Source organism: Vombatus ursinus, unplaced genomic scaffold (genome assembly GCF_900497805.2).
Source record: "Vombatus ursinus unplaced genomic scaffold, bare-nosed wombat genome assembly UNPS02014810.1, whole genome shotgun sequence".
NCBI classification, from domain to species: Eukaryota; Metazoa; Chordata; class Mammalia; order Diprotodontia; family Vombatidae; genus Vombatus; species Vombatus ursinus.
Window position 1 is genome coordinate 35,061,464 of NW_020954588.1, and position 11,037 is coordinate 35,072,500.

General features: G+C 46.4%; 1 protein-coding gene across 1 annotated transcript; it reads left to right on the forward strand.

Moving 5' to 3' along the window:
* Nucleotides 1-3,727: 3,727 nt before the first annotated feature.
* Nucleotides 3,728-6,679, forward strand: SLITRK3 (SLIT and NTRK like family member 3). Its single transcript, XM_027875751.1, has one exon. It carries the CDS (start codon nucleotides 3,728-3,730, stop codon nucleotides 6,677-6,679), a length of 2,952 nt encoding a protein of 983 aa, XP_027731552.1.
* Nucleotides 6,680-11,037: the final 4,358 nt, after the last annotated feature.

Sequence of the window (11,037 nt, forward strand, 5' to 3'; positions counted from 1 at the left end):
AACTGGGATGGGAATGTGCATGCATTTTTAACGCCTGTTCTAGTGCACGGAGGAATTGAATCGCTGGAAGGAGTGCATTGTTTATCAGGGGTACCTAGATGTTTGAAGCTCGTAAGTTTCAAAATGGACAATCAAGGGGTGTGTTTTTCTTGACAATTTCCTCGCGACACTTGGTGGAAAATCCCTCTGCTAACTTTCAGTCCTGGGGAAAAGGAGAGGGAGCCCAGTGCTGGGGCCACAAGGTCTCCGCCAAGTGGATCTCTGACCACACGAACCCAGAGGACGCCGGCCAGGTGGGGATCTCCTCTAAGCAGTCTCCTTTTGTGCCCGCCGCTTTTCCCACCTTCTCTGATTTCTCAACAAAGCTGCATTACCTTTTTGCGGGCTTTCCTGTGGAAAGGGGTGAGGATGGAGCTTTAAAAAGGAGGGGAAAAAAATCCTTTTGAGACTGACTGGAAGATCTCAATTGCCTGCTGGTCGTAGCCTGCAGAGTGCAGCACCCTCTCTCACGCATACTGAGCCCACTCCCCCTTTTGAGGAGTGGGAGGAAAGGTTTGGGCATCAGAAGCAAAAGAGTTAGGGTCCTCCTCCCTGCCTCGTGCTTTTCCCGGTGGAAGAATGCGAAATGCCCCGCTGTTACCGGAGTGATCCAGGTCTCTTCTCAGTGATTTGCTTTGCCTCCCTCCCTTTGAAAGCAGCAAGCCAACACGAGGCGGTCGAATCCCGGAGAGGAAGAAGGCTTCAGCTGCGACACCAACAAAAGGACTCCTGGTGCAAAGGGGTCGAAGGCGAACGCCGGCCGCTGCTGGCAGGGGACTGGCTGGGCTTGGGTACCAGGGCACCCGGCTACATACCGGAGGGACTTCCTGGCCCCGGGCGCGCCTCTCTGTTCTCGGTCAGTACTCGGAGAGGGATCTGTCAGTCAGGCCAGGGTATCAGGGACGTCTAGGGGTAGGCATGCAGTCTTACTTTGCAAACCGTCTGAATCAACGGAGCTTAGCTGGACTTGGGAGTCAACCCGTCTGGCACCGTTTTCCTTGCTCGAGAGTTCAAGGCCAACCCTCTCCCTCCAACTCTGACATTGACCTCCCCTCCCCCTCTTCCACTCGATTGAAATTATCCTCGGCGGTTGCTACTTCTTTCCCTTTATTGGTTTGCTTAGCCAGGTCCGCTTTCCCAACCACACCACCCCCACCCGCCAGTTAAGACACACTGCCGCGCGCGCGCGCGCGCGGGCACACACACACACACACACACACACACACACACACACACACTCACGAAAACTGTGCAGTCAGGGCTTCCCAGTGCGCGCTCCCAAACCCATGCTAAGCGCGTCCTCCCTTCATTTATTCCTTTTCTCGGAGCTCATTTTCATGACGTGGAGAAGCCTGACCCAGGGCAACAACACATATCCAAAAAAAACCAAAACAAACCAAAAAAAAAAAAAAAACAAAAAACAAAAAAACCAAGCGCGAGAGAGAAGCCCGAGATCCTCCACTGTGATTGAGCCTCTCCTCCCCCCCCCCCCCCCCGCCCCTTGATGTGCTGCTGGTGCCCACAGAAAGCAGCAGCAGCAGCAACAGAGGAGCCGGGTGCCTGCAGCAGCGGCAGCCCCCTTCTTCATCCTCCATTGAGTGTGCTAAGCGGCAGCTCTGCATCCTAAAGAAGCCCCATTGAGGAGCCCATCGCATTCACAGCACGTCTGAGCCTTCTTTTTTTTCTTCCAAAAAAAAAATTTTTTTTACCCCCTTTTGCTTCAGCCTTGGCTGGAGGAGAGCAGAGAGGGAAAGGAAGAGAAAGGAGAGAGAGAGAGAGGGAGGGGGAGAGAGAGAGAGACAGAGAGAGAGAGAGAGAGAGAGAGAGAGAGAGAGAGAGAGAGAGAGAAAATCCTTAAACTCCAGGGTTGTTGTGTTGTGGGTGTGTGTGTGTGTGTGTGTGGTTTTGTTTTCTTTTGTTTTTCAGATGTGCTAAAAAAAATCCTTCAAAACAGGTAAGTCAAATACTTCTGGTGTTTTGGTTTTTCCCCCTGAATTTCAGAGATCTTAGCAGAGAGAAAATAACGATTTGATCTTAGATGGGAAGGGCAGAAGATATTAAATAGATTTCATTATTTTGCAAAGAAAACTGAGAGGACTGACTGATATTGCAATAGACTCCTCTTTCTCTTGCTTTTCCTGTAAATGTGTTTTTAAGTGGTTGTTTGCAGGAAGTGTGCTGCTCTTTCTCATGGACCCACCTTTCCTAATGCAAGTTGAATCCCAGAATTTATTCTTTCCCATTTTCCCTATAAATTCATCTCTCGGTCCCTAAGTTAGAAGCCAGATTGATAAAATACCCCTTCATGCCATGTGTGTGGGGAAAATAGATATGCTAAAATGCATCTTGTTATTTTTCTTGATAAAAAAAGGCCATCAATTTCAGATTGCTAATTCAGTACCTTGGGAAGGACAATCAAATAAACTGCATTATTATAATTTATTCATGTAGACATTCCTTTACATTATATGATATCTAGGGAAGGAAAAGGAGGACCATGTGGGAAGGAGCTGGGTATTAGCAAAATGCATTGCATTTTTTAAATTGGAGAATAGCTTTCTTTTGAAATGTATACAGTGTGATACCCCATTTATCCCCAGGTAAGCGCCAAGGTTTTTCTCATTCCTTTTACTCTCCGCCCATCTCTCAAAGCCCCCTCTTTCTCTCCTCTCACCTCACACCTCTCCCCAGTTTTTCACAGGGTCCCTTGGCTTATCACAAGATACCATAATCCAAACTGGGGTCTTAGAGCTATTCAATGCACAAATACTCTCATATTCAGCAGCCTTTAACTGTCACTCTCCTTGGACCTGCCAATTCCATGGGCATGTGCTCTGGAAAGACTATTTCTAAAGGCTTTAACCAAGCAAATATGTGGACAGTGTTTGTTTAATTAACACCTGCATACTCTCCATAGGGTGTTTTTTTTTGGGGGGGGGGCAGGGGTCTTTGTGTTGCTGCTCATCGTCTTTTATCAAGTATGCTGTAATGTTTTTTCAAGAAAATCCTTAAGTCTTCCAGGGATATCAATCCATCTTGCACATTCCAGCCAAAAGAAATAGAATGATATGGTCTCAGATCATTTTATTGCACCATCTAATGTAATAACTTTGGGGAGTTGTGTGTGTATGCATGAATGTAAGTGTGTATGCATGTGTTTGTATGTAGACCTACATTTGAATGAACTATATTCCCACCAGGTTTTTGTTTGGACTTCTCACAGCAACTACTGATCTTTCCTACTTCTCAGGGCAGGGCAGGATGGGTATTGGAGGTAGGGGTGGGAAGAAACTCTCTAATATCTAATATATCTTTACATCATGGATTCTGTCTCTGCATCAAAGTGAACTGTTTGACTCTCATATTTCTGTTTGCTATAAGAGGGCACAAGAAGGCTGCTTTGATGATAAGCCATTTTACTAGGTGTGACATAGGTTGAGGCAAAGAGTAACTCATGATGAAACATTTTAGTGTCTCTCAAATCCAAAATACAGGGCATTCTCGGAACATTGAACCAAGCTCAGGTTTGTTTTGAACGTTGGCTTAACAGTGGCTTAACTTTCCATAAGGCTCATAAAAAGCCCCACATGTAGGAGTTTATTTTAAAATAGTGCATTATGACTAAATGCTAAAAAAAAAAAAAAACCCTACATTTTTATTTCTCTTGCAGTTTGATCAACACTGAGTGATGAAACCTCCCATGGCTGAAACTCTCCAGAAAGGAAGGATGCTGTGGATAATTCTTTTAAGCACAATTGCCCTAGGATGGACTACACCCATTCCCCTGATAGAGGACTCAGAGGAAATAGATGAACCGTGCTTTGATCCATGTTACTGTGAAGTGAAAGAAAGTATTTTCCATATCCATTGTGACAGTAAAGGATTTACAAATATTAGTCAAATTAATGAGTTCTGGTCCCGACCTTTTAAACTCTACCTGCAGAGGAATTCCATGAGGAAATTGTACACGAACAGTTTTGTTCATTTAAACAACGCTGTGTCTATTAACCTTGGGAACAATGCTTTGCAGGACATCCAGACCGGGGCCTTCAATGGCCTCAAGGTTTTAAAGAGGCTGTATCTACATGAGAATAAACTGGACATCTTCAGAAATGACACTTTCCTCGGTTTGGAAAGTCTAGAATATCTGCAGGCAGATTACAATGTCATTAAACGGATTGAGAGTGGGGCCTTTCGGAACCTGAGCAAATTGAGGGTTCTAATTCTGAATGACAACCTCATCCCCATGCTTCCTACCAATTTATTTAAGGCTGTCTCTTTGACTCATTTGGACCTTAGGGGAAATCGGTTAAAGGTCCTTTCTTATCGAGGAATGCTGGACCATATTGGTAGGAGTTTGATGGAGATCCAGCTAGAGGAAAACCCCTGGAATTGTACCTGTGAAATTGTCCAATTAAAGAGCTGGCTTGAACGAATACCGTATACAGCCCTGGTTGGAGATATTACATGTGAGACCCCTTTCCACTTTCATGGTAAGGACTTGAGGGAAATCAAGAAGACTGAACTTTGTCCCCTGCTGTCTGATTCGGAGGTGGAGGCCAGTTTGGGGATTCCCCAGTTGTCATCCAGCAAGGAGAATGCGTGGCCTACCAAACCCTCCTCCATGTTGTCCTCTGTCCATTTCACTGCGTCTTCTGTGGAATACAAGGCTTCCAACAAACAGCCCAAACCCACCAAGCAGCCCAGGACACCTAAACCACCCCCAACATCCAGAGGCCTGTACCCTGGGCCAAACCAACCCCCTATTGCTGCTTATCAGACCAGACCCCCAATTCCCATCATCTGCCCTACCGGGTGTATCTGCAGCTTGCACATTAATGATCTGGGCTTGACAGTAAACTGCAAAGAGCGGGGGTTCAATAACATCTCTGAACTTCTTCCACGGCCGCTGAATGCCAAGAAACTGTACCTGAGCAGTAACCTGATTCAGAAGATCTACCGCTCAGATTTTTGGAATTTCTCATCTTTGGATCTCTTGCACCTGGGGAACAATCGGATATCTTACGTTCAGGACGGGGCCTTCATCAACCTGCCCAACCTGAAGAGTCTCTTCCTCAATGGAAATGACATCGAGCGGCTAACTCCCGGCATGTTCCGAGGCCTCCAGAGCCTGCACTATCTCTACTTCGAGTTCAATGTCATCCGCGAGATCCAGCCGGCAGCCTTCAGCCTCATGCCCAACCTGAAACTGCTCTTTCTCAACAATAACCTGCTGAGGACGCTGCCCACCGACGCCTTCGCTGGCACTTCCTTGGCCCGCCTGAACCTGCGCAAGAATTACTTCCTCTACCTTCCAGTGGCCGGCGTCCTGGAGCACCTGAACGCCATTGTGCAGATCGACCTCAACGAGAACCCCTGGGACTGCACCTGCGACCTGGTCCCCCTCAAGCAGTGGATCGAGACCATCAGCTCTGTGAGCGTGGTAGGAGACGTGCTCTGCGGCAGCCCGGAGAACCTCACCCACCGGGACGTGCGCACCGTGGAGCTGGAAGTGTTGTGCCCAGAGATGGTGCACCTGGCGCCCGCTGGGGCCTCCCCCGCCGTGCCTGCTGAGGTCCACCCTGCCGGGGGCCCCACCGGCGCCTCGCCCTATGAGTTCGCCCCCCCGGGGGGCGCCGTGCCCCTCTCCGTGCTGATTCTCAGCCTGCTCGTCCTCTTCTTCTCGGCGGTCTTCATTGCTGCGGGGCTTTTCGCCTTCGTGCTGAGGAGGCGTCGGAAGAAGCTGCCATTCCGCAAACGCCAGGAGGGCGTGGACTTGACCGGGATACAGATGCAGTGCCACCGCCTTTTTGAGGATGGCGGAGGGGGTGGAGGCAGTGGAGGGGGTGGCGGGGGTGGGGGGCGACCCAGCCACCCCTCCCCGGAAAAAGCGCCCCCCGTGGGTCACGTCTACGACTACATCCCCCACCCCGTGACCCAAATGTGTAACAACCCCATTTACAAGCCCCGAGAAGAAGAGGAGGCCTCCACCGTGGTGGCAGGCCCGGAGTCTGGGGGTCCTGAAAGGGGGGGTCCAGGGACACAGCCCCCAGGAGTGGGCGAGCTCCTGGGCGGGGAGCAATTCCCTGAGACAGCCAAGGAGAATAACAGTAACTACCGGACCTTGCTGGAGAAGGAGAAGGAGTGGACCCTGGCAGTGTCCAGCTCCCAACTCAACACCATAGTGACCATGAATCACCCTCACCCCCACCCCCACCCTCACCACCCAGCCGGAAGTGGGGTGGCGGGGGTTGTGGGAGGCACTGGGGGAGACTTGGCCGGGTTCCGGCACCACGAAAAGAATGGAGGGGTGGTGCTTTTTCCCCCGGGGGGAGGCTGTGGTCCCGGCAGCATTCTGCTCGATCGAGAGAGACCCCAGCCGACCCCTTGTACGGTGGGCTTCGTGGACTGTCTCTATGGCACAGTGCCCAAGTTAAAGGAGCTGCACGTGCACCCTCCTGGCATGCAATATCCAGACTTACAGCAGGACGCCAGACTCAAAGAAAGCCTTCTGTTCTCGGCTGGAAAGGGCTTCACAGACCCCCAAACCCAAAAAAGCGAATACCTCGAGTTAAGGGCCAAACTCCAAACCAAGCCGGATTACCTCGAAGTCCTGGAGAAGACAACCTATAGGTTCTAACGGAAAGAATAATAATAATAATAATAATATAATAATAAAATTTAAAAGGTTTAGCGCTTTTTTTTTTCAAAAGGAAAAGAAAAAAAAAGAAATATATCCTTTCCCCGATTTCCACCAGGTTCTAATGAGTTAGTCTTTTTCTTGCTCAGACCCTGCCCTGTCCCCAACAAAACGAAATCCGCATGATAACTAGAGAATACAGATGTATGCTCTTACCCTCCCAGATGTGTTTTGGAGGACGGGCCATACTCAGATCATTAATCAATGAAGTGCCTTCGCAGAATTTTGCCAGCAAATGTTATCAATCATTATTTTTTATACTGAAACTTGAGACTTTTGACTGTGCCATGTTAAAGGTATATTATCTGGGATCTTTGTATTGATCCTAATCAAGTAAAATTCTATGTGTTTTTTTTTTTTTTAGTAACTTTTTTTTTCTTTTGGTTTGTGGGGAAGGGAAAGAAAAAAAAAATAAGGTCGGCCTTTGGAGCTTTCTCTCTTCTTGTCCATCATGGCGCAGACTTCTGTACATGTAATAACAATGCAGTTTGCTGCATGCAGAGGGGGAGGGAGGGGGCGGGTCTTGCTCGAATGTTCTCACTCTCTTGTCTCTTTTACATACGCACAGCTCCAGATTCCCACCCCTCCTCCCTTTGCCGCCTTGTCTCCGCGGGCGCGACCCCGCGCGTAGAGCCGCGCGCACGCAAGTAGATACACGCACACACAAACATTTACTCATTACCCTTCCAATATACCTGTACCGCCCCCTCCTAAGCATCCTGGCGCCCCCACTCAGCTCTGTCCCTTCCCCCCCCCACTCCCGGAATCTCAATCCCATCCCAGACCAAATCCCACAGAACCTAAGAAGCCCACCCATGGCACGCCTGGGATAAGCAACTTCTTTGTGACTTCATCCTGATGCCAAGATTCTTTGGAGAACATCCGCACTTTCTTATATACATATATATAAATAGATCTATATATATATTAAAAATATAAAAAGCAACTGGGTATATATATATATATAAATATATCACTAACAGCTTTGTAGGATGCACTTTTAATGTTTTTTTTCTCACAAAGGTTCAGAAACAAATGTGCATATATTTATTCTGTAATTCCAGTGACTATCAATTGTAAAGGTAATGTTTAATCATTGTATAGTGATGATGCGTCTGGTATAGCTTTCCTAATAAAAAAAAAGTTTTGAAAAAATTAGACATATGTAGAGGATACAAAGCTTGATCCTGCAACCCCCAGCTAGACCGTTCTGTCCCAGTTTGAGTTCGGATCTTCTTCTTCTCCCTTCCCCCAGAACTTTCGATTAAGATATTTTTACAGAGCTGTGACGTGGTTCAACTCCGATCAACTTTTTTCCCTCCCCTCCCCCCACTCCCTCTCGAACTCCTAATGGGACTTAAAAAAGGAAGGAAAGGAAAAGAAAGAAATCAACAATAACAACAAAGGTTTGCTATTTGCTATCCTTTCTCCATGCATTGTGGCAGTAGCAGACTTTGCAACTGTGTTGCCAAGGTCAGTCGGGCCCAGGTTGGCTTCCTAAACCGGAAGGAAAGGCGGGAAATGAGCAGTGAAAATCTGGCGGATCGCAGCTCGCGGTTGGATTAGCCCTGAGGAAGGCTGGAGGCCCCCTGCACAGAGGGAAGCCGGGGCTGTAGCAATACAGTCTTTAAAACTTTCACTGAGGGCACGTGCTGTGATGCATTTTGTCTTTTGAAACTTCCTCCTTGTCAGGAAAACGACCCTGAAGCCGGTTAGCTGGGAAAGTCTCCGCGCCTTGGCATTTGGTTGCTCTCACCTTCCTGCCTTCGACTTTTTGCAAAAGTCGTGCTTGCATTAAAAACGAGAGGCTGCTGCACCCTTTCCCCTCCCTTCCTGTGAGTCATTAAAATCATGTTGGAGAAAGAAAATGGACTTGACAATAACCCCAGCTGTAGCCAACTGATGTGTGAGTGAAACCAAAGATAATAGGATTTTTAAATTATGTATTTATTTATTTATTTCAAGGCACTGGTATCTTGGTCTTGGGAGGAAATGGAGTTGACCCAGAAAAAAAAATATGGAAGTTTGAGAGTCGGCACAAACGCAGATAGGCCAGGAGAGGGCGCCAGAGCCCCAGCGATTCCGGGCCCCAGCAGCTACTTACTGCACGAGCTTGTAGACCAACTCGGGTTTTCAATTTGTGCTTTCTCCAGGACCCTACAGCAGAAATCCACCCTTACACCCTGAATGTAGTTCGCCAGATGTCATTAACGCCTTACATCAAATTGCTTTTTTTTTTCCCCCAAGGGAGTGTTGTGAAAAACATCTTGAAGTTTTGTGTCCGGTTGCACCACCAAGGCTGTGCTCTTAAAAGGCCTCAATAGTGTCTACACTCGGGAAGAGACTTTAACTAGACCAAGTATCCATCTCTGCATAGCTACAGAGATATGCATAAAGATGATGGACACCCACACAAACACACATGCAACCTTAATGTGTCTGTGGATGGTATTTTCAGGGCAAACATCTTTCTTTGCGATTGAATAACTTGTGCCTGACGCCTTTGTCGATAGATTATTTTGGAAGCATAGCTAGGGAGTCACTGTTAGATGAAATGACAGTCTATGGATTTTTTTTTTTCTTTTTGAAGGGGGGAAGCTCTGCTACTTTGTTGGGGGGGGGGGCAATCATGTAGATCACCAATGGTTTGGAATGTAGGAAAATTGATTTAGAGGTAAAGGAGTCATTAGTGAAGATCTAGTCCAATCCGCTCATTTTACCATTTGAAGAAACTGATGTCCACGAATTAAGCCTGAGGTCACAGAGCCAGTAAGTGATAGAGCCTAGATTTCAGTCTGTGTTCTCCGATGCCAAATCTAGCTCTCATTTCACTGCATCTGGCTTCATTGAGAGGTCAAGTGACTAGCCCAGGGCAAAGCAGCCAGCGTGTAGCAAGCAGGACTCGAAATCTAATTTTCCAGACTTCCAGGCCAACTCTCTAAACACAGTATCACTGTTATGCCCCCTGCCGCTCCCGGGAGGAATTTCATTCTGCAAATGTCTCCAGGCATCAGGGATGCTATATTGCAAGAACCACTTTGCATTTTCTTCATGTATCCCTCCTTTTCCCTTCTTTTCTATTACTGCACTTGATGTTATCACTTTTTGTCTTGTTTCTTCCTTTCTCATAGCCTCTCCTTTCCTCATTTCTTTCACCTTATTTCTTCAAAAAGAAGCATGACTAGAGACCCTGGAAATGAGTCCTAATAATTAGAACTCTTCTTTGTAACTCTGGAATCTATCCGTAGTCCTTGCCACATTTCCAAATTCCTTTTTTATCACATCCTAAAATCAGTTCAGTCCTTCTCTTTTCTAAAATGTATTACCCCTTCCTTCCTCATTCATCAAACGTTTTAATGGCCAAACTAAACAAACACAAATACAAAACAACCTTCAAAGTACCTAGTACAAGGCTAATTTCTTCTGATGGGGATCCTGAGATCCTAGATAAGACAGCACCTAACAGAACCGATGCAAATCGGGTCAAAGTCCAAGCCCCAATGCTCCTGACGTTTTAGACATCTGAAAAGTAGTGCCGATGATAAAGCAGATCAAAGTCCACTATCAGCCTAGACACACTAATGTTCATATTTTAATTCAAATGCAAAAGCAACTATGACTTGTCTTAAACAGTGATATTCATTTCACCCCTTGAGAGCAAGCAAATCTATTCAATGAAAATAAATGTATCCTACGAGAATGGAATTTTGTATTTAAATGAGACAATTTGAGGGCTCTAAATGGAGTATCTCCCACCCCTGTCCCCACTCTTTCATTTGCTCCTTAGGAACACTGGGATCAACTCTTTTGATAACAACTCCACAGTCTCTTAAAAAGCCTATTTGTTGTTGTTGTTGTTGTTTAAATGCAGAGGGTAATTAGAATTGTTTTATGATTTTGCTGCAATTTTTTCATATTTGATTTTCAACTCTGTTCTGAGTCATGATCATTTATCACCTTAGTGCACCCAGATTTGAGAGGGATTTGCTATTATTATATCATTTTTTCCAGAGTCATAATAATCACATTTTAGAATCCTTTAATATACAATCATCCCCTGTTCATCTAAGAGATGATTTGTGATAACCAGCCTTAAATAACACCATTTTCAGCTCAGTACATTATTAGTTCTGACAAATTCTAAGTGCAGTTCAGTTTAGCATTTGTTCGAGAGCTTTCAAGACATCACATGGCTTTAGTATTGAAAGGTATCTTAGAGGTCATCCTATCTTACCCTTTCATTTTCCAAATGGGAAAATTAAGGGACTTCCTCAAGGTCACACAGAAAGCAAATGACA